We start from the raw sequence: 26,360 nt of genomic DNA, 5'->3' as shown, positions 1-26,360 counted from the left end.
CTATCATGTCCCCTTCTCAGTCTTCTCTTTTCTAAACTAAACAAGCCCAATTCTTTCAGACTTCCTTCACAGGTCATATTTTCTAGACCTTTAATCATTTTTGTTGCTCTTCTCTGGACCGTCTCCAGTTTCTCCACATCTTTCTTGAAATGTGGTGCCCAGAACTGGACACAATATTCCAACTGAGGCCTAATCAGCACTGAGTAAAGCGTAAAAATGACTTCTTGTGTCTTGCTCACAACACTCCTATAAATGCATCCCAGAATCATGTTTGCTTTTTTGCAACAGTGTCACACTGTTAACTCATATTTAGCTTGTGGTCCACTCTGACCACAAGTTATCCACTATGACCCCTTACATGTAGTTAAATACAGGCAGTCCCCGACTTACGCGGATCCAACTTACGTCGGATCCGCACTTACGAACGGGGCTTTCTCGCCCCGGAGGTCGAGGTAGCGGATTGCTACCTGCGAGCTCCGGGGCAAGAAAGCCCCGTTCGTAAGCTGCTCCCGTGCCCCTGGTCTGCTGGAGACCGTCTCCAGCAGACTAGGGGCACCGGGCGGGTTCCCGCGCTTCTGAGGCTTTGCCAGGGCAAAGCCTCAGAAGCGCGGGAACCCGCCGCTGCTGCCGCTTCAGTCGCGGTGCCTGTGGTCTGCTGGGGACGGTCCCCAGCAGACCACAGGCACCGGGACTCAAGCGGCAGCAGCGGGCGGGTTCCCGCGCTTCTGAGGCTTTGCCAGAGCAAAGCCTCAGAGGCGCGGCACCCCGCTGCCGCTGCGGCTCTGCTCCCCGTGTCCCTGGTCTGCTGGGGGGGGGGGGGGCGCGGCTAGTGTGCCCCCCCCCAGCAGACCAGGCTTTTATTTTGGAACCTGGAGCAGAGCAGCTGGGGCTCTGCGGATTGGTCCTGCAGCGCCCGCTCTGGGCACTACTGGACCAACCCGGCAGCACCCCAGCTGCTCTGCCCCAGGTCCTGATTCAGCCGCTGCTGGTCAGTTTCAGCAGTGGCTGAATCAGGACGCCTGGGGCAGAGCAGCTGGGGTGCTGCTGGGTTGGTCCCACAGTGCCGAGGTGCGGCGCTACTGGACCAACCCAGCAGCACCCCAGCTGCTCTGCCCCAGGCGTCCCCAAGTCAGCCGCTGCTGAAACTGACCAGCGCTGACTACAGGAAGCCGGAGGCAGAGTTGCTCTGCCCCAGGCTTCCTGGAATCAGCGCTGATCAGTTTCAGCAGCAGCTGACTTGGGGAAGTTTGGGGTTCTTAAGTTGAATCTGTATGTAAGTCAGAACTGGCGGTCAGTTTCAGCAGCGGCTGAATCTGGACGCCAGTTCCGACTTACATACAGATTCAACTTAAGAACAAACCTACAGTCCCTATCTTGTACGTAACCCGGGGACTGCCTGTACTTAAATTGTTTTTCTGTAGAATATGTAAAGAGATTCATTTGATGGTGATGTGAACAGAGTGTTGGACTCTTTCCAAGGTGCTATCTTTGATTAACCAATGAAACAAACTGAAGTTGCACTCAGGGAACAAGGCTGAGCCTCCTTTAAACTAAGAGCACTGACAACAGAATCTAACTTCAAGCGCATAGAGTAAACATTAACCTTACAGTAGTTCAAGGGATTTTCAGGACAACAAGTTAGATGAATTTATAGAATGTTCTTAGGCTGCTAAAATCAACTACAATTAGGCTTCTTAGAGAAGCAGTTTGTTATTGACTATCTTAGGACCAGGGCTGTGGTCAGAGACTACATTGCCTTCCCTCTCTCTTAAATGATTTTACTCATTTGTTTGTAAGCATTATGAATGCTTTAAGAGCTAAGCTTGAAGCAGCCAGATTCTGCTTTGTCTTAGCACTTGACACCTTAGCAAAAAAAATCTTAACAAATAAAACCAAAATAATGGCTAACAAAACAGGGGACATCTAAGTAGGAAGAATGATTGATTAAAAGATTTGCAGAGAGAACTGCTGTCCTATTATATAAATAGTTTGGCTGCATGTGTTCTCTTGGATATTAGTAGTAACTGGGATAGTGGCCCCCATGGAATCCAAATTTTGCTTACTGGAATTATGGCACTATATTATTTGCTCAAAGAAACCTATTTCAATATGCGATCTGATAAGAACAGGAACACATACCTGTACAAGTGCTAGATAAACCTACTCCTAATCTGAAACTTGAGTCAAAATGGTTAAGCAATATTACTAAAATGTGAATGAACATCTTACATCCAACTTAAATAAACATCTCAAGCAATTTGTTCTTTCTGTACACAGGAGACAACAATATTATGACAAGTAAGTACACAATCATTTGGGTCCTGCAATATTTTGACAGTAAAGATATCAACTGAAGATACTTCACACATACCTGATCAACAGCTATCACCTTGAATCTCACTTCCCCCATCAACCACTGAGCAAATGACTACATGGGTTATCTACAAAATACTGTAATTCCTTATACTGAATATCTAAATAAAGCTTTTAAAAATAAACATAAAAATAAGAAATCTCTTTTAATATAAAATAAAAATATTTTAAAACAAGAGAGACTACGCTTCTTAATAAGACCAGTCCTTGCAATGCTGACTTATTACAGAGAACTTTTTACCACCAAAAGGAGGCTTTACTGGAGAGCTGAGCGTGAAGTAGATAATTGTTTTTCTATCTCTTGTTAGGAGACACTCCTTAATACACAGCAATATGGATTCTGAGGGAGGAGATCTATTCTACATGGGAAGTCCAGTTAAATGATCACAGTGGTTCTTTCTGGCCTTTGAATGTATGAATCTTGCCTCAATGAATCAATGGAAAAATTCCCAAAGACTAAGTATTACTTCTTTGGACTGTAAGTATCCAACATCTTTTAGGCAAATACAATTTGATACATTTATGGAAAAGTTTTCTTTGTCACAAATGAAATGTGAAAAATGACTATTAGAGCCATGACTATTGGAATTTAGAAAATCCCAACATATCAAGGAAATTTAAATGCAAGCTATACAAAATAAATATGTAACAAGAAAGTGGTAGCAGAATGTACTATTTAACCTCAGGTTTTTTTAATCTTTAATATTGATACGTCTATGATTTCCTAAGAGACAATTGCTTGTTGTGACATACACACACACTCACCTTTAATATTGTTTTGGGGCGTTTTTTAAAGTAAAGTTTTGGCTTTTCAATCACAGGAAGAGGTGGAAGTTTTTTGAGTTCTTGTAAGACAGTCATTGCAGCGCGTTTCTTTGAAAGTTTCTTACTGTTTCCTTCTCCTTCTGCAGAGAACTCTCCTACTGAAACTCGAGTAACAAAGCTCTTCATGTGTGGAGGGCCACTTTCCTTAATCACCTATTGAACAGATAATTATTTCAAGTCAAATCATCTTATGAGTACCCATATCTCATATTTAACTTCATAATGCATCAACACAACATAAAGACATGATCATATAGTGTTTATCACAAGTACAGCATCTTTTTTCTTTCATTATTTGATTAAGCTTAGATGTAAAAGGGAGTGGGAGTTTTGAGTTTTGGCAGGAGTTCAGATATGCTGGTTATTGGAGAAAAAAGCAGATATTTAAAGCAGTAAGTCTAACTTCAGTACCGGGCAAATTAGTCGAAACAATAGTAAAGAATAAAATTGTGAAGCATGTAGAAGAACATAATTTGTTAGACAAAAGTCAACATGGTTTCTGTAAAGGGAAATCCTGTCTTACTAATCTATTAGGGTATGTCTACACTACCCCCCTAGTTCGAACTAGGGGGGGTAATGTAGTCATACGGAGTTGCAAATGAAGCCCGGGATTTTAATTTCCCGGGCTTCATTTGCATAAAGCCAGCCGGCACCATTTTTAAATGCCGGCTAGGTCGGACCCCGTGCCGCGCGGCTACACGCGGCACAGACTAGCTAGTTAGGATTAGGCTTCCTATTCGAACTAGCTGTACGCCTCGTGGAAGCCTAATCCGAACTAGATAGTCCGTGCTGCGTGTAGCCGCGCGGCACGGGGTCCGACCTAGCCGGCATTTAAAAATGGCGCCGGCCAGCTTTATGCAAATGAAGCCCGGGAAATTAAAATCCCGGGCTTCATTTGCAACTCCGTATGACTACATTACCCCCCCCCAGTTCGAACTAGGGGGGTAGTGTAGACATACCCTTAGAGTTCTTTGAAGGGGTTATCAAACATGCGGATAAGGGGGATCCAGTAGTATACTTGGATTTTCAGAAAGCCTTTGACAAGGTCCCTCACCAAAGGCTCTTGTGTAAATTACATGGCCATGGGATAAGAGGGAAGGTCCTTTCTTGGATTGAGAACTAGTTAAAAGACAGGAAACAAAGGGTAGGAATAAATGGCAAATTTTCAGATTGGAGAGGGGTAACTAGTAGTGTCCCCCAAGGGTCAGTCCTGGGACCAATCCTTTTCAACTTATTCATAAATGATCTGGAGAAAGGGGTAAGCAGTGAGGTAGTAAAGTTTGCAGATGATACAAAACTGTTTAGGATAGTCAAGACAGAAGCAGACTGTGAGGGACTCCAAGAAGATCTCACCGAACTGAGTGATTGGGCAACAAAATGGCAAATGAAATTTAATGTGGATAAGTATAAAGTAATGCACATCCGGAAAAATAAACCCAACTATACGTACAGTATGATGGGGGCTAATTTGACTACGACAAATCATGAAAGAGATATTGGAGTTATCGTGGACAGTTCTCTGAAAATTTCCACGCAGTGTGCAGCGGCGGTCAAAAAGGCAAATAGGATGCTAGGAATTATTAGGAAAGGGATAGAAAATAAGACACAGAATATCTTACTGCCCCTGTATAAAACTATGGTACGCCCACATCTTGAATACTGTGTACAGATGTGGTCTCCTCACCTCAAAAAAGATATTTTGGCCTTGGAAAGGGTTCAGAAAAGGGCAACTAAAATGATTAGGGGTTTGGAATGGGTCCCATATGAGGAGAGGTTAAAGCGACTGGGACTTTTCAGTTTAGAAAAGAGGAGAGTGAGGGGGGATATGACAGAGGTCTATAAAATCATGAGTGGTGTGGAGAGGGCCAATAAAGAAAAGTTATTCATTAGTTCCCTAAATAGAAGAACTAGAGGACACCAAATGAAATTAATGGGGAGCAGGTTTAAAACTAATAAAAGAAAGTTCTTCTTCACACAGCGTGTAGTCAACCTGTGGAACTCCTTGCCAGAGGGGGGCTGTGAAGGCTAGGACTATAATAGAGTTTAAAGAGAACTAGATAATTTCATGGAGGTTAGGTCCATAAAAGGCTATTAGCCAGGGGATAGAAATGGTGTCCTTGGCCTCTGTTTGTCAGAGGCAGGAGAGGGATGGCAGGAGACAAATCGCTTGATCATTGTCTTCGGTCCACCCTCTCTGGGGCACCTGATGTTGGCCACTGTCGGTAGACAGGATACTGGGCTAGATGGACCTTTGGTCTGACCCAGTACGGCCGTTCTTATGTTCTTAATGTTGTTTTTGTAATATGAACTGGGTACCCAGAGTTTTGAATATACATGTTTTCTATTAATTTCAAAATCAAAATACCGTAAATACTTATTTTTTTCAGAAGTATGCAGCACTGCCCAGTGGCATAGAACCAGTTGCTGAAGAATAGCAATGCAGGAACACATGTGGACTGAGGTAAAGGTGCTAAGCTAGTCTTAGTTCAATAACTGTGCTTTTAATAGGTTTAAACCCTCAACATTAAAAATATTTCAACATGGTCTCAGGGTCATGTACCTTTCATTATTTAGTTTTGCCATTACCCTGTAATAGAGTCATGGTGTTTTTTCACTTTGTTTTGTGGTAATTTCACATGCAAATACAACAGCCAGTATATAGATCGATCAAAAGACCCAAAATGAAAGTGAACAGACAACTATGTTCAAATTTTCCCAGAAAAAAGAGCTCTGGGGGTTTTGTTAGTTTTAGTTCAGCACTGCCCTCAATCCTTATCTTGAGGTGAGAATTTCCTTCCTTCCCTGAACTTTTTAGACCAGGTTGGGCAATACTTTTTGCAGAGGTGGCCACTTCAAGAATTTTGGTACATGGTCTCTGGACGGCTCTGGACCCCCCACCAAAAGGGGTGGAGTTGGAGCGCTACAGAGAGAGATAGAGAAAGAGAGTATGTGAGTGTGAAAAATACTGTACTATGTGTGTGAGAGATTCTGTGACATAGATTCAGTGTGGGGCACAGAGACAGCGTGGCACAGATTGCGTCTGTGTGACTGATTGTGTGTGTGGCACAGAGACAGCGTGGCACAGATTGGGTCTGCGTGACAGTGAGACAGAGTGTGTATGCTGACTGTTGCTGGATAAGTTTCTGAGAGAAGTCACACACTGTCTCTTTAAGAAAGGGAAAGCTGTCCTGCTCTGTTGTCTCCCCACTCTGCAGAGATAGGATATGGGGAAGGGGAAGACAGAGAAACAGTCTTAAGATACGCAGTCCTCTGAGTCACTTAACATCTAGACAGATTGGAGTAGCTCCACTGTATGTCTCCTTCTCCCCAACCCCTGCTCAATGACACCCTGACTTCAGCATTACCCTTTTCCCCTCTTCCCACACAGTCTACAAAGCTAGCAGGAAAGTCCTGGAAGCAGCTGAGCTGCAGGACGGAGCAAGATGGGGGGCAGCTGAACACACACTATAAGCATACATGCTCTGCTAATCCACTGGGTGGGTGGGAGATAAATGCTTGGTGGGGTGGATTTTGCCCACCCCTGTTTTAGATAGTGCTCTTCTGGCCCTAGTTAGAAGAGGACCTTGAGTGAAACTCAACTAAAGCCAAGTTTTACCACTGCCCAGCTTGTGAAGTAACAAGAGCTGTATCTTATTCTAAAAAGATTTTAACATTATTTTATGTTTAAACTGGGAAAATTAAAATATGAAAATAAACCTCAAGGCTTTTGTGCAATAATTTTCAATACTGAAGTCAGAGGAAAAAAGGTCATGTCTTCATATGATGTATGTTGAGAAACTAACACAGCAGGGCACACACTATCCAATAAGTTCTCGGACTGCACTGAAGACAACCTTTTACTTCAGAAGGTTGAAAAAATGACTAGGGGGGAAGCTGTTCTAGATGTGATTTTAACAAATAGGGAGAAACTGGTTGAGAATTTGAAAGTGAAAGGCAGCTTGGGTGAAAGTGGTCATGAAATCATAGAGTTCATGATTCTAAGGAATGGTAGAAGGAAGAACAGCAAATAGAGACAATGGACTTCAGAAAGGCTGATTTTGGTAAGCTCAGAGAGCTGGTAGGTAAGGTGCCATAGGAAGCAAGACTATGAGGAAAAACAACTGAAGAGAGTTGGCAGTTTTTCAAAGGGACATTATTAAGGGCCCAAAAGCAAGCTATTCTGCTGCATAAGACAGAAAGTATGGCAAAAGACCACCTAGGCTAAAGCAGGAGATCTTGCATGATCTAAAAATCAAAAAGGAGTCATATAAAAAGTGGAAACTAGGACAAATTACAAAGGATGAATATAAGCAAACAATACAGGTACGCAGGGGCAAGTTTAGAAAGGAAAAAGCACAAAACAAGCTCTAACTAGCTACAGACATAAAGGGAAACAAGAAGACTGTCTATAAATATATTAGAAGCAAGTGGAAGACCCAAGGACAGGACAGACCCATTGCTCAGTGAGGAGGGAGAAACAGTAACAGGAAACTTGGAAATGGCAGAGGTGCTTAATGACTGCTTTGTTTCTGTCTTCAGCAAGAAGTCTGATGATGAAGGAATACCTAACATAATGAATGTTGTTGGGAATGGGGTAGGTTTAGAAGATAAAATAAAAAAAGAACAAGTTAGAAATCACTTAGAAAATTCAGATATCTGCAAGTCACCAGGGCCTGATGAAATGCATCTTAGAATACTCAGAGCTGATAGAAGAGGTATCTGAGCCTTTAGCTATCATCTTTGAAAAATCATGGAAGACTGATTCCAGAAGACTGGAAAAAGACAAATATTTATAAATATAAATATTTCCCATTTATAAAAAGAGAAATAAGAACAACCCAGGAAACTACAGACCAGTCAGTTTAACTTCTGTGCCAGGAAAGATAATGGAGCAAGTAATGAAGAAATTCGTCTACAAACACCTGGAAGATAATAAGGTGATAGGTAACAGCCAGCATGGATTTGATAGCTTTCTTTGATAGGATAATGAGTCTTGTAGATAAGGGAGAAGCGATGGACATGGTATACCTAGACATTAATAAGACATTTGATACAGTCTCACATGATCTTCTTATCAATAAAGTAGGCAAATACAACTTAGATGGGGTACTATAAGGTGGGTGTAAAACTGGCTGGATAACCATTCTCACACTTTTAAGTTTTTAACAGAAAAACTTAAACAACAAATAGTCTAGTAGCACTTTAAAGACTAATAAAACATGTAGATGGGATCATGAGCTTTCGTGGGTACAACCCACTTCTTCAGAGGACTTCTTCAGAGACTGGAGATGACCAGATGCAAGAGTAAATAAGGGATGGAGGGAGGGGGAAGAAGGAAAAAAAACTGAAGGGGAGGAAGTAAAAACGACAGTGAGTAGACAAGCTTCAGAGGATAACCGAGTGACTGAAACAGGAAAAACTTAAAAAAACAATTAGTCTAGTAGCATCTCAAAGACTAAATAGTTAAAAGAGGCTGATAAGAACCATTAACACTTGGAGAGGAAGATGATCAACACCAGATTCTACACAGACATCAGGAACCATTGTTTTCCTGTTACAGATGAACTCAGCTATCCCTCTGAAGCTTTCGTTCTTAAAGAGTAGTTATTAACAGTTCACAACCCTGCTGGAAGGGCATAACAAGTGGGGTTCTGCAGGGGTCTGTTTTGGGACCGGTTCTGTTCAATATCTTCAACAACTCTTTAGATGATGGCATATAGAGTATGCTTACTAAGTTTGCAGATGATATGAAGCTGAGAGGGGGTTGCAAGTACTTTGGAGGATAGGGTCATAATTCAAAATGATCTGGAGAAACTGGAAAAATGGTCTGAGGTAAATAGGATGAAGTTTAATAAGGACAAATGCGAAGTACTCCACTTAGGAAGTAACAATCAATCAGTTTCACGTATGCAGAATGGGAAGTGACTGTCTAGGAAGGAGTACTGCAGAAAGGGATCTAGGGGTCATAGTGGACCACAAGCTAAATATGAGTCAACAGTGTGATGCTGTTGCAAAAAAAGCAAACATGATTCTGGGATGCATTAACAGAAGTGTTGTGAGCAAGGCATGCGAGAAGTCATTCTTCTGCTCTACTCTGCACTGATTGGACTATTATGTCTAGTTCTGGGCACCAGATTTCAGGAAAGATGTGGAGAAATTGGAGAAGATCCAGAGGAGAGCAATAAGAATGATTCACAGTCCAGATAACATGACCTATGAAGGAAGACTGAAAGAATTGGGCTTGTTTAGTTTGGAAAGGAGAAGATTGAGAGGGAACATGATAGTGGTTTTCAGGTATCTAAAAGGGTGTCACAAGGAGGAGGAAGAAAAATTGTTCTCCTTGGCTTCAGATGATAGGACGAGAAGCAATGGGCTTAAACTGCAGCAAGGGAGGTTGAGGTTGGATATTAGGAAAAACTTCCTAACTGTCAGGGTGGTTAAACACTGGAATAAGTTGCCTAGGGAGGTTGCAGAATCTCATCTCTGGAGATATTTAAGAGCAGGTTAGTTAGACATCTATCAGGGATGATCTAGATCAGTGTTTCCCAAACAGTATTCCGCAGAATCCCGGGATTCTGTGAAATGAAAATAAGGGTTCTGCAAGAAAATCCCATTACAATCACATTTAATGATTTCAAAAATAACAATTAATATTTAAGCATTTATGAATTTTATTGAAAACAATTTTCATTTGTGTTTGCCACGATAAGTGTCCCCGTGTAATGCCAGCTTAGCCGATGATGTCACTAATCAGCGCTGCGCGCGCAGTAAATCAGGGATGTGACTGCCTGTTATATACCACTGTAAATCCCCGTACTCACTCCCAGGGAGCTTGGATCACGTGGGTGACTGAATACGAATATATTAGCGTTGCATCCGACAAAGTTGAAACTTCAGCTGTCAAACCACTTGCTTGAATGGGAGTGCGCAGGCAGTGCTCTCGAAAGATAAAATTTTGTCATTGTCACATAAGCTACAGTTTTGGAACTCATCTGTAGGACAACTGCCAATACAATGCATATTAGTTTTTGAGCTTTATTTTTCCTACACATTAAATGTGATTTTTGTTTTTAAGTATGTGCAATTAAACTAAATATTGATCTCATGACCTTGTTTAGCATTTGTTTATTATTATCCTTATTTATTTGTGGTCTACTTTTTCAGCTCCATATATTAGACTGTTATTAGGGGTCCACAAAATTCTTTTGAGTTTAAAAGGGTTCCATGGCCAAATAAAATTGGGAAACACTGGTCTAGATGGCACTGGGTCCTGCTGTGAGGGCAGGGGATTGGACTCAATGACCTCTCAAGGTCCCTTTCAGTTCTAGTGTTCTATGATTCTATGATTCATAACAATGGTATCTTCCAGTCTCTCTTAAATGTGTATCTTACTGGATGTTATATAAATAGTATAATATGCACAGACTATGCAACTTATTTAATATAAAATTATTACAAGAACTTTAGTGTTTTCATTTCTCATCTTTTGAGTGTTTGACATCATGTTCCTGGCAATACCACAAGGCAGGTGTTTGTATTCATATGTAGTATAATGTACTACTTATAAAACTACTCATACTCAGACAAAAGGAATACACAGAAATGTTTATATTGATCAAATGGAAAAGGGCAAAACTACTTGAGTAAGAAATACCACCGTCAAGTTCCTAAGGAGTATTTTTAATGTAAAAGGAATTACTTTGAAAATAAAACATAGTGTCTCTCCAATCTTTTGAACACTAAACACACTGCAAATGAAAAGTAATTGCCTGTTACAACTTACTGACTTCAGTGGGCTTTGGATCAAGCCTAATTACAAAATTAGGGGGGGTTGCAACATCTTAACATAAAACCTTTTTTTGGTGGACCCCAGAAATTCAGACTAACTTATTAAATATCTTCTACTTACTGTGTTTTAAAACATTTGTGCTACAAATTCAAGAATTCAGAGGTATACTGAGTTCAATTGTCATTAAACAAAAATAATATCCTTGTTAGACATTAATACACTACAATGCTCCAAGAGTTGGAAGATTCATCCTGCAGCTGAGAATTTGAGTAGCAGACACAGCAATATTTTCTCTTTGTGTCACTCTAACTCCACCATCAGAAAATATAATGTGCCAAATTTATGCCTGATATAATGCCACTAAGGCCAAGTTATAACAGGTGTAAATTCAGCTCAATGTAATGAATCATACTTATAAATGAAAAACAAAAGCACATTAACAGTGAATAAAGAGAATAGAAGGAGATGGTTTTATATACCCATAGTGCAAACTGTAGGACTGTGTACCCTTTTTACAACCCCAAAATCAATTATAACAATCACTGCTTAAGGTTTTAGAAAATACCAGCATAAATACATAGGCTAATGCAAATGAAAACAGTCAGAAATGTGGCATTTTACCAGTATAAAAAAAATCCACATTTGTATTAAATATACAGAAACTCTAATATTAAATTCTTTGGGGAAAAAAAGTCCCCTCAAATCAGGGAGAGGAAGACTAGCATCCTTCCTCCCTACCTGCTTACCTAGAAGGGAACTACCAAAAGGTCTTTGGAGACTGGCAGGCCTGAGAATGGGTACCAAATCTCACAATGAGAAGCTGGCACAGCATTAGGCATCACTACTTTTCCTACTGATCTGCTTGATCCTCCTTGCCTCTCCGTGACAATGAGAATGGAAGACACCACAATTCTACTTGTCCTCACGCAATCTTGCAAAATTGTCGTGAAAATTTGCCAGACCAAAATTGTCTAACTCTTGATGCTGATAATGAACATTTCATGTTATTTTACTTGCCCACCAAAATTAATAAAGTAACTAAAATAAAATAAAAACAAAATAAAAAACTAGCCCTTTGCAAGAGGACGATAACAATCTTGTATAGTTGTTCGGATGTCTTAAGCAGGCCAAATCAGTTAAGCCTCCTAGGATTACCCATCTAATCAGGTATGCCTAAAAACTGAAAAGAGGACAGGGAAAAAAAAAATTCATTGTGACCCCTATCAAAGGGAAACATATAAATGATGCTAAAGACTGCACGTATGGTATTTTCACCCAAACAATGCATGGTTCTCCCCCGCCCCCTGCCAAATTTGCCAATAGCAACACATGCTGCTACAAAAGTAATTATAGTCCTCTCTTTAAAGAATGGAAAAAGACAGAACTAACACACGTGAAATAAAATGCATAAACCAATTTATAACTCTCAATAACAAAGAAGGCAAAAGAGTGAGCTTTCTTTACTGCCCAGTTGGAAGCAATATGCAGGGAAGCTTACTCCATAGCAACAGCTCATAGGGTGACCAACAACTGTACTCAGTAACAGACACACACAAATCCTAAAATAGCTGCAAGTTGCTGCAGTAGGGGCATGCTATTATCCCTCTGGTCTCTGAACAGCCACAGAAAGCACATAGCAGGAACAGAGCTGAAACAGAATTCTTCTAATATAGAATTTTGATACTTTATGGCATTTTACAAAATTAATTCTTTAATACACAGAAATTGCTTTACAAGGCTTCTGGAAGTTTTTGGAGAACAAATACTAATTTTACTTTATCATGCAGAATGAGATTATGCAATTGTGTAGTTCCCTATTGGCCAAAATGCTAGGACCAAAATCTGCTCTGTTCCACCCATGCAACTTCACTGACATCATAGGGCAGAACCTGGTCCCTAAGTTATATTACAAACTCTGCCCATTCTTCAGATATTATGCAATTCTGAAAAACTGTTCAGAAAAAACATTAAATTCCTTTAACTATTTGCTCATCTGCTTTAATATTTACTAAAGCTTTGACAGAAAATGCTGACTATTCTACAGCTATCATGATAAAAATAATGAAAGCTTTAAGACATGACTGCAATAATACAAAATGGTTCTTAAACACAATATCATTAGAAACATCAGAGCCTGCATGTATCAGTCGTTTTACCGAAATATAAACTGGTTTTTTTAAGCAGCACATAGGTTAAATCTCAATTTTACCCAAGAATGTCACCAACATTTATATTTAATAACACTAAATAACACAAACAGAAAAATGAGTATGTTTTTCAGATGTTAATTTCCTGAGATTTTGGAAATCATCCCAATATATTTACGTATGTATTTTAAATTATATGTTGTCCCTTCTTGGCACGTGGGCAAGCAACTATCTTTTTATTATTAATGGAAATAACTTGAATAGTAATCACTTCCTTCAGAATATTGTAGTTCAAATGACACTGTAGAGGTCCCCTGTATTATGCATTCCCATATTCGTGTCTTCTTACCTGATACCACTTATTGTTCAAACAACCTCCCAAATAACACATTCAAAGCACCATCACGCTTCACCTTTCCAAGCCCCCAATTACTGTATGACTCATTACCTATATTTAGCATTCTCATTTGTATATCCCTGTGTCACACAGCAGATTGCTGCTATATTTGTAGTTGGTGCCAGCACTCCTGTGCCACAGAAGTTGCCCCCATTTAACCGAGTAAGAGGCAGATGCAGCACCTAGGCACTATAAAGGACCAGGGAGGAACCCAGTGAGAAGACCTCCCAGAGGGTCAGAGCACACTGGTTTAGTCAAGGAGGGCAAGTTAGACCAGGAGACTGGAGGAATCTCAGAAGTGCTAAATGTTGTTTCTAAGAAAAGTCAAGAGAACATCACAGTTTGCTTATTGGCATTTGTGAGCCAGAGCTGGAGAGGGCTGAAGACAAGATGAGCAGCAGATGGAGTTGCCTATTAACTCTAAGCGACAGCTGAAATTGAGGGCCAGAAAGGGCTGAAGGAAGGGGAGTAGCAGAGGAGCTTACCCACTGACATCTCCAGGGTCAGAGAGCCAGAACCATGACAGAGCTAGAGGGAGTGAGGAATGCTTCCAGCACAGAGGCTGACAAGAGCGAAATTGCACTTCAGTTGGATGGGCTGAAGTTGCTGTTATCAGACTGCCTATTTGGGAATCCTGCTATAGATTATGGTGCTATAATAAACTAGTCCCAAGCAGGGGTAATACTGAAAGACAGAAATTGAGTTATTAAGAGGGAACTGAGAGGGAAAACTGAAGCAGGTGTGCCTGTCATGCTATGACCAGACAGACTGTCTGAAAATATATAATACAATATAGTAATACGTGGCTGTGGCGTATAAAACGTTCAATGGCAAGGAATCTGTTATTTGTTTGGCACCATTACTGCAGAGCAGCTTGTACCTGATAGTACTAGATAAATAATACAACCATTCACTACATAAGCAATTGTAGTTATGTGAGTATTGACAGCGTCAGGGCCTTAATGGAGAACATTAAGAATGCAGCTATCAATTCAAATTTACACTCTATGATGCCAAAGGATAAACAAATAGTAATTCTACAATCCATTAAAGACTGGAGGGCAATAGATCTATCAGCATCCACATTATGCCTCCAATTCTTTGACAGAGCAGCCAATTTAATAATAAAAATGAAACCTTAGATTCAGATTCAGTTTATTTTCCTATTTAGAATGTGCATGTATTCATTTGTAATCATAGAAAGTTTGTAATAAATGCTCTCACCCATCACCCATTTGCTTTTCATTGTTTGTTACATTTTTATAAACACTCAGAAAAGAGCAGTCAGCTCAATATATGTCAGGTCTACTCACATATAAAAGACATACCTCAAAACTGACAGGCATGTTGCGCTTTAAGGCAATTTCAAACACTATGCTGATCTCAGATTTGTTTGCATCTTTTTCTTCTTCTGCTTCCTTTCCTGTCTCTCCATTCTGCATCATGCAAAACAAGATAAGCACATTAAAATACTTGCTTTCAGATAAGAGATATGATTTTCCCTTTATTCTTCAATGTCTAGAATATATCTCCACAAAAGCAATCTGCGATAAACTGCAGTATTTTATAATTTGTTTAACCTTAAAGAGATTTAATAATTATCTGCAATTATTTCATAGTACGTATATATTATGGACATATTTAGTGTCACATTTATGAAATAACATAGGGTCCCATGTTCCTTCCAGATGGAAACTGCCTCTGAAGTTCGTTTATTAATTACAGTCACCTGTCTGAACAGCCATTACATTTTTGGTCCTGCAAGTGTTCGTGACTCCCTTTAAATCACACCATATTATGGCTTGAGTGACACATTATCCACCATCCATTTACCTGTAAAATTGACTCAAAACGTAATCATGCTTTATATTTAAGGAAAATGTATGCATTGAGTTATAAAGGATTAATACATAAATAAATAAATAATTTTACAGATTTTTAAGCTGATTGTAATACACTCTGTTCATGCCCATAACAAGACAAAGATCCAAGTCAAACTTTGTCTTTAATCACTGTCTCTTACCATGAATATCCCTTCCAAGTACTAGGCCCACATCTGTATTTCTCTTAAGGTTGAATTCCATGATTTATCCCCACTCTCAAAGGCCACTGGGTTACAGTACTCATCTACCAATTGTAACTTCAGTAGGTCTTGCTGAGTTTTAACCCCTGCTTAGATTTTCACTCCAGGAGCCCATATGAAAATGCAGTGACAGAGAAAAGTCTCTTCCAAATAAAGTATTATTCATCCTTAGGACCATAGCAACAACAAAATAAAACAAAAGGAAGAAAACACAAATGGAAGAAAACACATATATTATCCTATCTATACCTTAGCCTTTCCTTGCACATTCACACGGCTCTATTTGTACCATGCATTCCCCTATATTGGGTTTGGTGAGGCAGACTGCATCTATGCAGTTTCTGCCACTCAGTTCAGTCCCCCAGTCAGTGTTCTTCTGACTCCTCACAAGGCTCAGCTTTTAGGTACTTTCAAACTGTTAGTTTGAAATATTCGACCTGAAAATCCTCAGAGGCTTCAAACAAAGATCTTTTGCCATTTTGTGGATTCTCTTTCTACGTCAGTGGAGGTAAACTTCCAAACATTTACATTATCTGTTCGAGCACCTGCAATTAGGGCTGTCCATAGCCACTGAGTTTGGTTTCTCAAGACCAAAGCAAAATAAAAATTTGTTTAAATAATGGTTTAATGCATACCAGAAAGTTGTAAATTTTAGACCACAATAGCATGTCATGGCCCATGTGGACACCACTCATGAACAGATATATCTAGTACTCATAAAATTAATACAGATAATACCGACATTTTTCACAATAACTATAAATTCTATTAATAATGTATTAATCCTTTATACATTTAAACTTATGAATGAGAAACACAGTACTAAAATATACCCTTCAGAAGGTCACGAATGTCTACAAACAAGGTCCGAACACTTAACCAGCTTTCCAATTTAAGCTTTAAACCTGCAAATGCTCTTCAATATCTTTAATAAATGCCGGGAAGAAAAAAATCGCTTCTGAGAAAGTTTACAGGCGATGAAAATATTTAGAGAAATGATAAATAATGTCCAGAACAGGTCAATCCTACAGAGAGATCTAGATCAGGTGGGAAGAGAAACTCATGTGAACATTTACAGTATTCAGTACAGCTAAATGCGTGGTCACATAACTGGAACTAAGAATAAAGGACACACATATAGGATAGCAGGATGTATTTTGAAAAGCAGTAACTCAGAAAAGGACTAAGGGAGTCATGGTGGATAATCAACTAAACACGAGCCTACAGCGAGTTGCAGAGGCAAAGAGATCAAATGCAATCCTTGGATATATAATAAGGGGATAATGAATTGAAATAGAGAGGTGTTGCTATCACTGAAGACTGCATTAACAAGACCATTACTGGAATGTTGTGTCCAGTTCCGGGGGCAACATTTTAAAATGGACATTGATAAAAGGGTTCACAAAAGAGCTACAAGCATGATTCATGGTCTAGAAAACCTGATTTTTAGTGACAATTGCCTAATAAATTTGTTGTAACAAGGAGAAAGTAATTAGATGACCAGATATCAGTCTTGAACCACCTATGTGGGGAGAAGATTTCTGATAGTACAAGGCTCTTCAAATCTATCAGTTAAAGGAGGCATAATGAGATCTAATGCATGGGTGCTAAAGCTAAACAAATTCAGACCATAAATAAAATATACTTATATTTTTTTACCCTGAAGTTAATTAATCATTGGAACAATTTGCCTTGGGTGTAGTAAAATCTTTTAAATTGTGATTGGATGTCTTTCTAAAAGATCTGCTCTAGCTCAGACAAAAGTTTTGGGACTGATGAAGGAATTTCTAGGTAAAATTCTATGGCCTGTGCTATACAGGTCATAAAGGTCCCCTCTGCTCCTTAAAATCTCTGAGTTTATGTTTATTCATCCATGAGGCACAGTAGGGAGCTCAACTGTGAGCACTGTCTTGGCAGAGGCATAAGTAAGACTGTGCATTAGACATTAGGCACAGTTCTCAACACTGAGCAGCAGTAAATCTCAAATTTCCTTCACATCTTCTTTAGCATAAGGAAGACAAAATGCACAAGGGTAAGGTCATTTATGAATTACGGGACTAAGGATCCATGGGTTTAAATATAATCTTCATCATCGTTCTGAGACTCTTAGCTATGCATTTGTTTCTTAGCCCTCACTTCGGTTAGTTGGCAGGGGTAATTTGGCAGCCACACAATAGTTCTTTCAGGTTCAGATTCCTGTATATTCCCTATCCTTAGGGTGACCATATTTCCCCATGCCACTTACGGGACACCAAGGGGTGGCTGCTGGTGTTTGGGGCTTCAGTCCGGGGGAGGGGGGCATGGAGCACTCAGGGCTACAGCCCTACAGTGGGGGAGAAGGAGAGGGACAGCACTCAGGGCTTCAGTCCTGCAAACAGGTGTGGGCGCTGGCCGTTGGGGCTCCATTTAAATTTTATTAGTCACTGTGCTGTACACTGTATTCTCTCAAAGATTAGTCTAAGTTAGGGCTACACATCACAGTTCAAATGCACAAACACCAGATGGAACTGACTCATTGGTTTCTATTTGTCACAGTTCAGGACATCTGCACTTGTATTTCCCCTCAGTGGTCCAGCAAGACACCATTTTGAGGCTTCCAGCTTTCCAGCCATTATGTCTCTTGGGTGGAGAAAACATATCCCTTTTCCTTATGGATATTTCCAAGCTGCACAGTTCCCTGCCCAAGGTCACCTTCTTGATTTTTCTTTACAGATAGCTGACAGATGTAATAGCTATGGTTATAAGGTACCAACATTACTTCCCATGCAAGTCTAATTTATTCTTAAGATACAATGCACTAAAAAAAACCATATCCAAAACAATACAAGGATCTACACGTATGCTAGCAAGCTTATCAGAGTTCACCCCAATCCTAACATGGATTCTGGCATGCATCTTCACAAAAGGGGGGAATTTCTTGTGGTTACTCATTCATGACAGCTGAGCTTCAGCTCTGAACAAGCACCATACCCTTCCAACCCTACCTTAGGGAGCGGGGCCCTCTGTGGACCAGAGGACCTGTCTGCTGGATCAGAAAGATGGCCCTAAGGCAGTTTAAAACCAGGCTCTTTATCCACACCCCCTTCTTTGTCAGTTAGTTCAAACTGGATTCTCCACATTCATATCTCTACATGGAGATGGCTTCAAAAGGTTGATAACGCTGGAGTTCATTTGTCATCCCCCAGCCCTACTAGAGAAGGTACATTTAGTGCCACAGTAACATATACTCAATTGCATTGTTAATACCCGAAATATATTAACCTTAATTCAATAAGGTTTAAATTGAGTCAATAAGTTTTATCTGAATTCCATAACATTTATACAGGAGATTACAAGGCACTGTCAGTTTGTCACAGTATTTAATTAGCAATGCCTATTATCACTCTATTTATAAGTAGATCATACTGTGAGGATGATGCAGAAAGTTTCCAGGTATACAAGTTACACCAAATCTAAGACGTATCACTGTTAGTTGTGAAGGGAGATATTTGACCATTCAGATGGCTGCAGAAATTCAGCTCTCAGATGGAAAAGAAACATAATGGAAGAGTCAGATCATTTTTGCTTATAATAAAACAAATTAAAAAGAGCAAAAATTTATTTTAAAACTTGAGATGTTCGTACAAGCCTTCCAGATGATAGTTATTCAGCTATTAGACAGGTTTGTATTCACATTATAAAACAATATTCATGTTTTCATTCTTGAACACAGTTCCTTCAGCACATTTGAACAGGATTCACAATGATCAAGTTCTAGCTATCTGTGCACCTCACAGCTAATGTATTATCCTCCCAACACCCCATGTGAGGTAAAAAAGTACCATTTATCCTTGTTTTGCAGATACAGAAAGGGTAAGTTAAGTACCAGAAGTCACCGAAGAACTCTGAGGCAGAGAAGAGATCTGACTCCAAGTCTCATAAGTTCTAGGATAGTCCTCTAACCGCTGCAACATCCTTTCTCTCTTTGAATTTAGATACTTAATTAATGACACCCTCAGTTTTCATTTTACATCTCATATTTGTGGTATATATTCAGTCAAGCTAAGGCCTGGCTCCCTGTTTATTGCACCTGAAAAAGTACAATGCAAGTCCAAATCTATGTAACTACTACCAACTACCTGATTTGTGCTCACAGGTCTATTATGGATTCAAACTGCATTCCCAAAGGAAAAGTTTCCCTTCTGAAAATACGCTCCTTCCTGTCTAACTAGAAAGTTGGCTAAGTTTAAATGTCTGCTTTGTAGCAGAGGGTGAAGATGATGAGGTTTCTCTAAATAAGTTAGATCTGGATAGACACAGAACAATGTGGAAAACCTAACCAAAGTTGCAGTTAGGAGTCTCAGATTTGTACAATCACAGCTTTTCCTCTGAAGCCTGGACGTCCTTAGGGACCTGGTAAAATGATGCTGTGATATTCTCATGATTTGAACATTCAGTTTAATTTGAGATCCTATTGGTTTTTTTGAGTAAATAATTAACTTTTCAAGTTTCACATATAAAGACCATGAAGAAATGAGCATCTAAACAAAACTACCAATATAATTTACTTCCCGCAGTTACTTATTATTATATATACTTGGATGATAGCAGTTTACTTTGTGGGACATCAGAAACTAAATTATGTTAACAAACATGATCACTGGCACATGAAGTATAAGCAACATTTTCCTGTCCTCATTAACGGATATCTTGAATTCAAGAACTCTCCCTGAAAAAAATAATACTAAAACTAAAAACAAAAAAACAGTATAGAACTAAAATATATATCTGATTAGTCAAACTTCACAGCTCTTTTTCTAAAGACAGCATTTAGTGCTTCAAAAGACATAATAGAAGACGAGAAAGAAAAGGAAAGGCGATATTTTCCTACGATCTTAATTCTCTTAAATTCGCCTTCTGTTTTAAAAACTCCTTACCAGACCTCTTGAATGACTTAAAGTAAATAATATTTCCCCTGATTCAGAAAAGGAATGATGCTATAACTAAAGGGGGGAGTAAAATTTTCTTTCACCCACAATGAAGACTATTCAGGTATGGTTTGGGAGTAGCCAGAGAAATAAAAGTTGCATAATTATTCTTTTTAATAAACAGCATCATTTCATTCTTAAATTATAGCTTAAAACAAACAAAAAATTCCAGGTATTTTCAGTTATGTTTTTTAGATTATTGCTCTGCACAGGATCTCAATAGGTATTGCCAAAGAGGGAGTGCACTGAGGGCATTTTGTGTCTTCCAGGTATGTGCATTCTGGCTCAAATCACTCAGCAATTTTATTGTTATAAACCTTTTCATTTGCAAAGTTACTTGTGAGACATCTCTATTTATTTATTTATTTATTTAGCTTATATATTCTTCAAAAGTGTTGGAATATTTTCATTTCTAATGTAATATTGATCCTTACAAATGCACACAGAAGAAAGCTAATGATCTATCAAGGGACTATCAAACTGAAAGCCTTAAAACCATCAGACAGGTGTTCAACAGTCTATTTAAAGTGCACTAGTCATGATCTCAGTGAGGTTCCCGATGCAGAGACATTCACTTCAAAAATAAACATCACCATTTGGCAATCTTGCTTTTACTTTAAAAATATCAGAATATATTATTAACTTCTTAGGACAGAGACCAGTCTTTGTAGTCTCTAAAACACGGTCATGGCACTATATATATACCTATTGGTAATAATTAATTCTCAGTGAGGACCAAGATTAAATAGGCATTTAATGCACTTTTGGGGATGACCAAAAATGGCTTTCTACTTTGCTTCTTAGCAACTCTTGACAATTTTTGCATTTTACCTTAGAAGAATTGTCGATTGTCACAAGTCTTTTATATAGGCATGTAGAACTAGATAAACTGACTTTTGACAATTATCTCTGAATACTAACCACCTGCTTTCTATATTGATCAGCTGCTACCATTTCTATGGTGATTAGGAAAAAATAACCAGCTAGTAAATTCAACACTATAAAAATTGTGTTAACAGAACCATGCTAACAGAGTCCTGCCCATTTTAGGGATGTTAAATAGCGGTTAACTGGCTAATTGAGTAGTCGATGGGATTTCCATCGACTACTAAATTAGTCGCTAAGGAGAGTCAGTGTCAGTGTTCATTCCCAAGCTTGTGCTGGTTCTCAACCTCCTGCTGCCGCTCTGCATTTTAAAAGGGAAGCCGGCAGGCGAGGACACTGGCTGAATCCCTGTTCCTGGATCTCAGCAAAAACATCCCCTACCCCGCTACTTTGCATTTTTAAAGGGAAGCTGGCGGGCAAGGGTACTGGATGAATCCCTGGTCCTGGATCTCAGCACTCGCGCCAGCTTGCCTTTAAAAATACAGAGTGACGATGAACTGGGGGGGGGGGTGTTTGTGCAGAACCCTGGGAACAGGGATTCAGCCAGCGTCCTCGCCTACCGGCTTCCCTTTAAAAATGCAGAGACCACTGACACAAAGAAAAATCATTCGGCGGCCACACACTACAGGTTGCACCTCTGAAAACCAGCATTTTCCGATCCAGCAACATCTGTGGTGCTGCAGGACCACAGATGCTGCTGTACCAGAGTGCATGAGAGCCCAATGGCAAGAGGACCAGCAGCCTGGCCAGGGCCGGGGGACAGCAGGGCCAGAGTCCCATAGCAATGCTGGGGCCAAGGACAGAGAACCCTGGCTGCCCGTGGCAGGTCAGAGCTGAGGAATCTTGGCCACCCGCAGAGGCACTAAGTCAGGGGGGGCTGGAGAACCCCAACCACCTGCAGAAGTATAGGGGTGGGGGCTGGAGAAGTCTGGCTGCAGCGTGGAGCCAGGAAACATGGCCGCCTGTGACAGAGTGGAGTCGGGGGATCAGAGAAGCCCAACAGCATGCAGAAACATGATGCTGAAGAACCCTGGCCCTGGGGGAGTGGGAGAGGGGCACCAAAGCAGGGACGCTCGCAGCTGGCCTAAAGCACTAGGGCTGGCTTACCCTGCTGCAGAGGGGAAAGAGAAACCCTGAGTCTCACTGCCAGCCAGATCAAGGAAAGCCAAGGGCTGGATCTGGCCCAATATCCATAAATTTCCCACTGCTGTTCTAGACTATAAAACTTCATGAGTTTTTCATCATATGTGTAATAGGAACCTTCATATTCTCATCACTTGCTTTTTAACATGTTATTTTTAAAGTTTTCATTCACAGATTGAAATTACATCCTATTTCTAGCATTTTAAAAAATATGTAAAATATGTTCTGTGCACGTAAAAACTCCTGAGCGATGACTGCTTGAAAGAGAGAGAGAATTCTGAAAAAATCCATTGAGCTGGTTTTTTCCACAACCTTCTGATTACATGAACATCCAAATCTGGGATTTGAGTATTGAAGTTTGACAACAAGGCTCAGTAAGTTTTTCAATCACAAACCTGAGGTAATTTTTCTGGGATAGGTTCATTCTGGAGAGCTTGTAGGGCCTTCATTGCAGCATTGTGTCTAGCAGCTTGACGAGTCTTTCCTTCACCAATAAACTCACTGTTGCCAACAGTCAATTGGACATAGAAAATCTTAGGCACTGGGCAGTGATACCTGTGAAGTAATAAAGGAAATGTTAATTCCTTGTTATAGGTTAAAATACACAATACAATTTATGAAAATTGCATGTGATTTTTATTTAAGCTATAGTGGCAACTAAAAAAAGACAATGTGCTTTTTTGGTCAGAGTAAAGGATATAAGAACCAAATATATTATACATGTCTCAGTCATCCCACCAAAAATCCGACTTGCAACTCAAACATGTTATTTATAACTTTAACTGAATAGTTAAATGGACCTGAAACAAGGTGCATTGTCCCTTTAAGGCAGATCACATGATCCATACTGCCCTCTTTCTGGCTTCAGCCCAAAGTAATGCTGGGAGCAATAGTTGCTGGGTCTATGCTATTCAGAGCCTCCAATGCAAGGCATGTTGGGGTTCATAAAAGTAGTTCCCTTTCCTCCCAGGGTTAGAGAGATATGGAAAGAGCAAGATCATTGGGTCTATCCAATAAGGACCCTGGATGGAGTGTGGGTAAGCTGCAGTTATTGATGAAGCTATAGCGAGTGCTGGAAAGCAGGAAAAGAAAACTTGGGAAGGAAGCACTGACATTGAGTCTGTGTGTTACAGAGATCACAGAGAAGGTGAAGAACTTTAAGAAGTGAAGGAAGATATCTTAGATAAGGAAGCATGAATAAATTGGGATTTTAACAAGATACTTGCATACTTTTTTTTTAAAGCTCAAAATCATAGCTTCTTACAGAGGGGGTGAGACGCTCTGCTCCATTCCCATAGTATCTGATGTTCCCCAAGTACTAAATCTAGAAATAATAATCACCATCTCTTCCTTCCTTTTCAGGGTATGTCTACACTACCCCGCTAGTTCGAACTAGCGGGGGTAATGTAGTCATCCGTAGTTGCAAATGAAGCCCGGGATTTGAATTTCCCGGGCTTCATTTGCATGAAGCCGGCCGGCGCCATTTTTAAATGCCGGCTAGTTCGGACCCCGTGTCGCACGGCTACACGCGGCACGGACTAGCTAGTTCGGATTAGGCTTCTAATCCGAACTAGCTGTACGCCTCGTGGAATGAGGTGTACAGCTAGTTCGGATTAGAAGCCTAATCCGAACTAGCTAGTCCGTGCCGCGTGTAGCCGTGCGACACGGGGTCCGAACTAGCCGGCATTTAAAAATGGCGCCGGCCGGCTTCATGCAAATGAAGCCCGGGAAATTCAAATCCCGGGCTTCATTTGCAACTGCGGATGACTACATTACCCCCGCTAGTTCGAACTAGCGGGGTAGTGTAGACATACCCTCAGCCTATTAAATTACATTACTTGGGTCACAGGGTTTATTTGTGGGTGTATATGGATGTGTTTGAGAAGACATTGTGGGAAAACAAACAAGAAATGAAGTGTTCTAGTATATAAATACTAACAGACTTACCTGGCAGGGCCTTGTGGATGTGTGTGGAGAGGGTGTATGTGAGAGTGAAGGTAGGGGGATGAAGAGGGGCTCAGGACAGGGGGTCCCCCCCTCCCACCTGGGCCTGTTCTCTCCCTACCCCCCAGGCCTTCCCTGCCCTCCAGGGAACTATTCTCTCGCCCCCAAGGTCCCTCTCTGCCCATGGCTTTTTCTCTCCCTCCTCCCAGAACCCCCAGCCTTCTAGGGGCCAGTTCTTCCATCTCCCCAGCGCACCAAGGGCCTGTTCCCTTCCCCCCTCTCCGCCCAGCCCTCCCTCAGCCCACCAGCAGCCTGCTCTCTTGCCCCGCAGTAGCCTATTTGCTTCTCCCCACGGTGCCAGGGGCCTCCTCTCCTCCCCTGCAGCCCCCAAGGACCTGTTCTCTCCCACACCAGACTCCCCACCAAGCTGACTGAGGCCTTTTTCTCCCACTCCCTAGCTCCCCCAACCGTTAAGGGCCTTTTCTCTCCCCCCACTCCAGCTGATTCATGGCATTCCAGCTCTAAAAGAGAAGGGGAGGAACAGGGACAAAGTGCAAATAAGATGTTTCATGCACTCTAAATGTGCTGGAAGGGATAGGGAGGAGCAGGTAAGTGTGGGGCTCCAGTGCCCCACTGCACAAGAGGCATGTGAGTGAGAGGGATATCCAGGGGTCCATGGGCCACAGATGGAGCCCCAGTGGGCTGCATACCACTGTCCTAAATGGTAAGAGCTAGGACCATCAAATTAAATATACTGCTTCCTTTTATCACAACTTAAAGCAAGGTAGGGGTTTGGTTGTGCCAGGAAAATGGGATGTGCCTGGAGTGGGATTGCTTCTCATAAAACCAAACAGAAAATAGAATAATTAGGCAGGTGAAAAGGGCTGGCTGGAGGTGCACACCCAACCCCAAGCCTCCCATCCCTTAGGTGCCCTTTGGGGTAAAGAGGGCGCTGAAACTTCCCTTCCTCCAATTTGTACGGGGAACATTGCTGTCTGTTCCCCTTTGTCAGGGAGTAGAAAGTGAAGTTTGCTGCATTCCTCATTCTGGCTGGGGAGTACAGGGGACAAATGAACCTCGACTTCCCCCAGTCAGGAGACATGCACTCCTGAAGCTGCAGTGGCCATGGATAGGCATGTCTCACCTGGCCTTAGCTGCTGCGGTGAGAGTGGGTTAGGGTAATTCTCTCTCCCTGGATAGCCTGCATTCTGACCCCCTCAGCCCAAGCCCCTCACACACCAAGAGCAACGATTCATATGAAGCATGTACATTTTCACTTTATTTACGCAAAAAAAAAGAATAAATTGAGTTAAGGACCCGAGCAACACCGGGTAAACCTGCTAGTATTTCTATAATGGGCAGAACCAAAACACCAGATGCAAATAAATTCTGCATTGGCAAAGGGAAACATGCAATGCAGAGCAGCAATTTCCTCGCGTCACTGCTAGGCAATACCCTCCTTCAGGCAAGGAGGTAGTCTGGCAGAAAAACATAACACACAGTTGCCTTATAGACCAAAGTCTCCCATAAACCCTTTTATGTGCAATTAAAATGCTTTAACTCTCCTACATGCCACACAACAGTGGGGAGCATATGACCCTTAGTTCACTTTGTAGATTCAGGTGCCACAAAATGCCTCTTAAAAATCTTGGAGTATTTTAGAGAGCTTTACATAATGGAGAAAAGTGATATTCAGCCTGTGACTCTAGAGCCTCGTGCAGCTTTTTGCATTGGCAAAGTGATTAACTTTTACATGGTTTTGATTACGATCCTCTTACACTGGCTGTTTGGTGGAAAGCAGAACAAG

General features: G+C 40.8%; 1 protein-coding gene across 10 annotated transcripts in view; it reads right to left on the bottom strand.

The window, feature by feature from the left end:
• The window catches only part of STAU2 (staufen double-stranded RNA binding protein 2), a 236,649-nt gene that overhangs the window by 149,562 nt on the left and 60,727 nt on the right, over positions 1–26,360 (bottom strand). For all 10 annotated transcript variants that reach the window (XM_075920513.2, XM_075920512.2, XM_075920516.2 and 7 more), the window contains exons 6-8: positions 23,005–23,164; positions 14,860–14,967; positions 3,139–3,351 (exon numbers count right to left, since the gene is read on the bottom strand). In XM_075920513.2, the coding sequence (XP_075776628.1) occupies positions 3,139–3,351; positions 14,860–14,967; positions 23,005–23,164 (481 nt within the window). The remainder of the gene's footprint in view (positions 1–3,138; positions 3,352–14,859; positions 14,968–23,004; positions 23,165–26,360) is intronic.

The sequence above is a fragment of the Pelodiscus sinensis genome, chromosome 2 (assembly GCF_052426305.1).
Source record: "Pelodiscus sinensis isolate ZL-2025 chromosome 2, ASM5242630v1, whole genome shotgun sequence".
In the NCBI taxonomy this organism is placed as follows: domain Eukaryota; kingdom Metazoa; phylum Chordata; order Testudines; family Trionychidae; genus Pelodiscus; species Pelodiscus sinensis.
The sequence above is the reverse complement of the archived record's forward strand: the minus strand, read 5'-3'. Positions and strand labels throughout refer to the sequence as shown.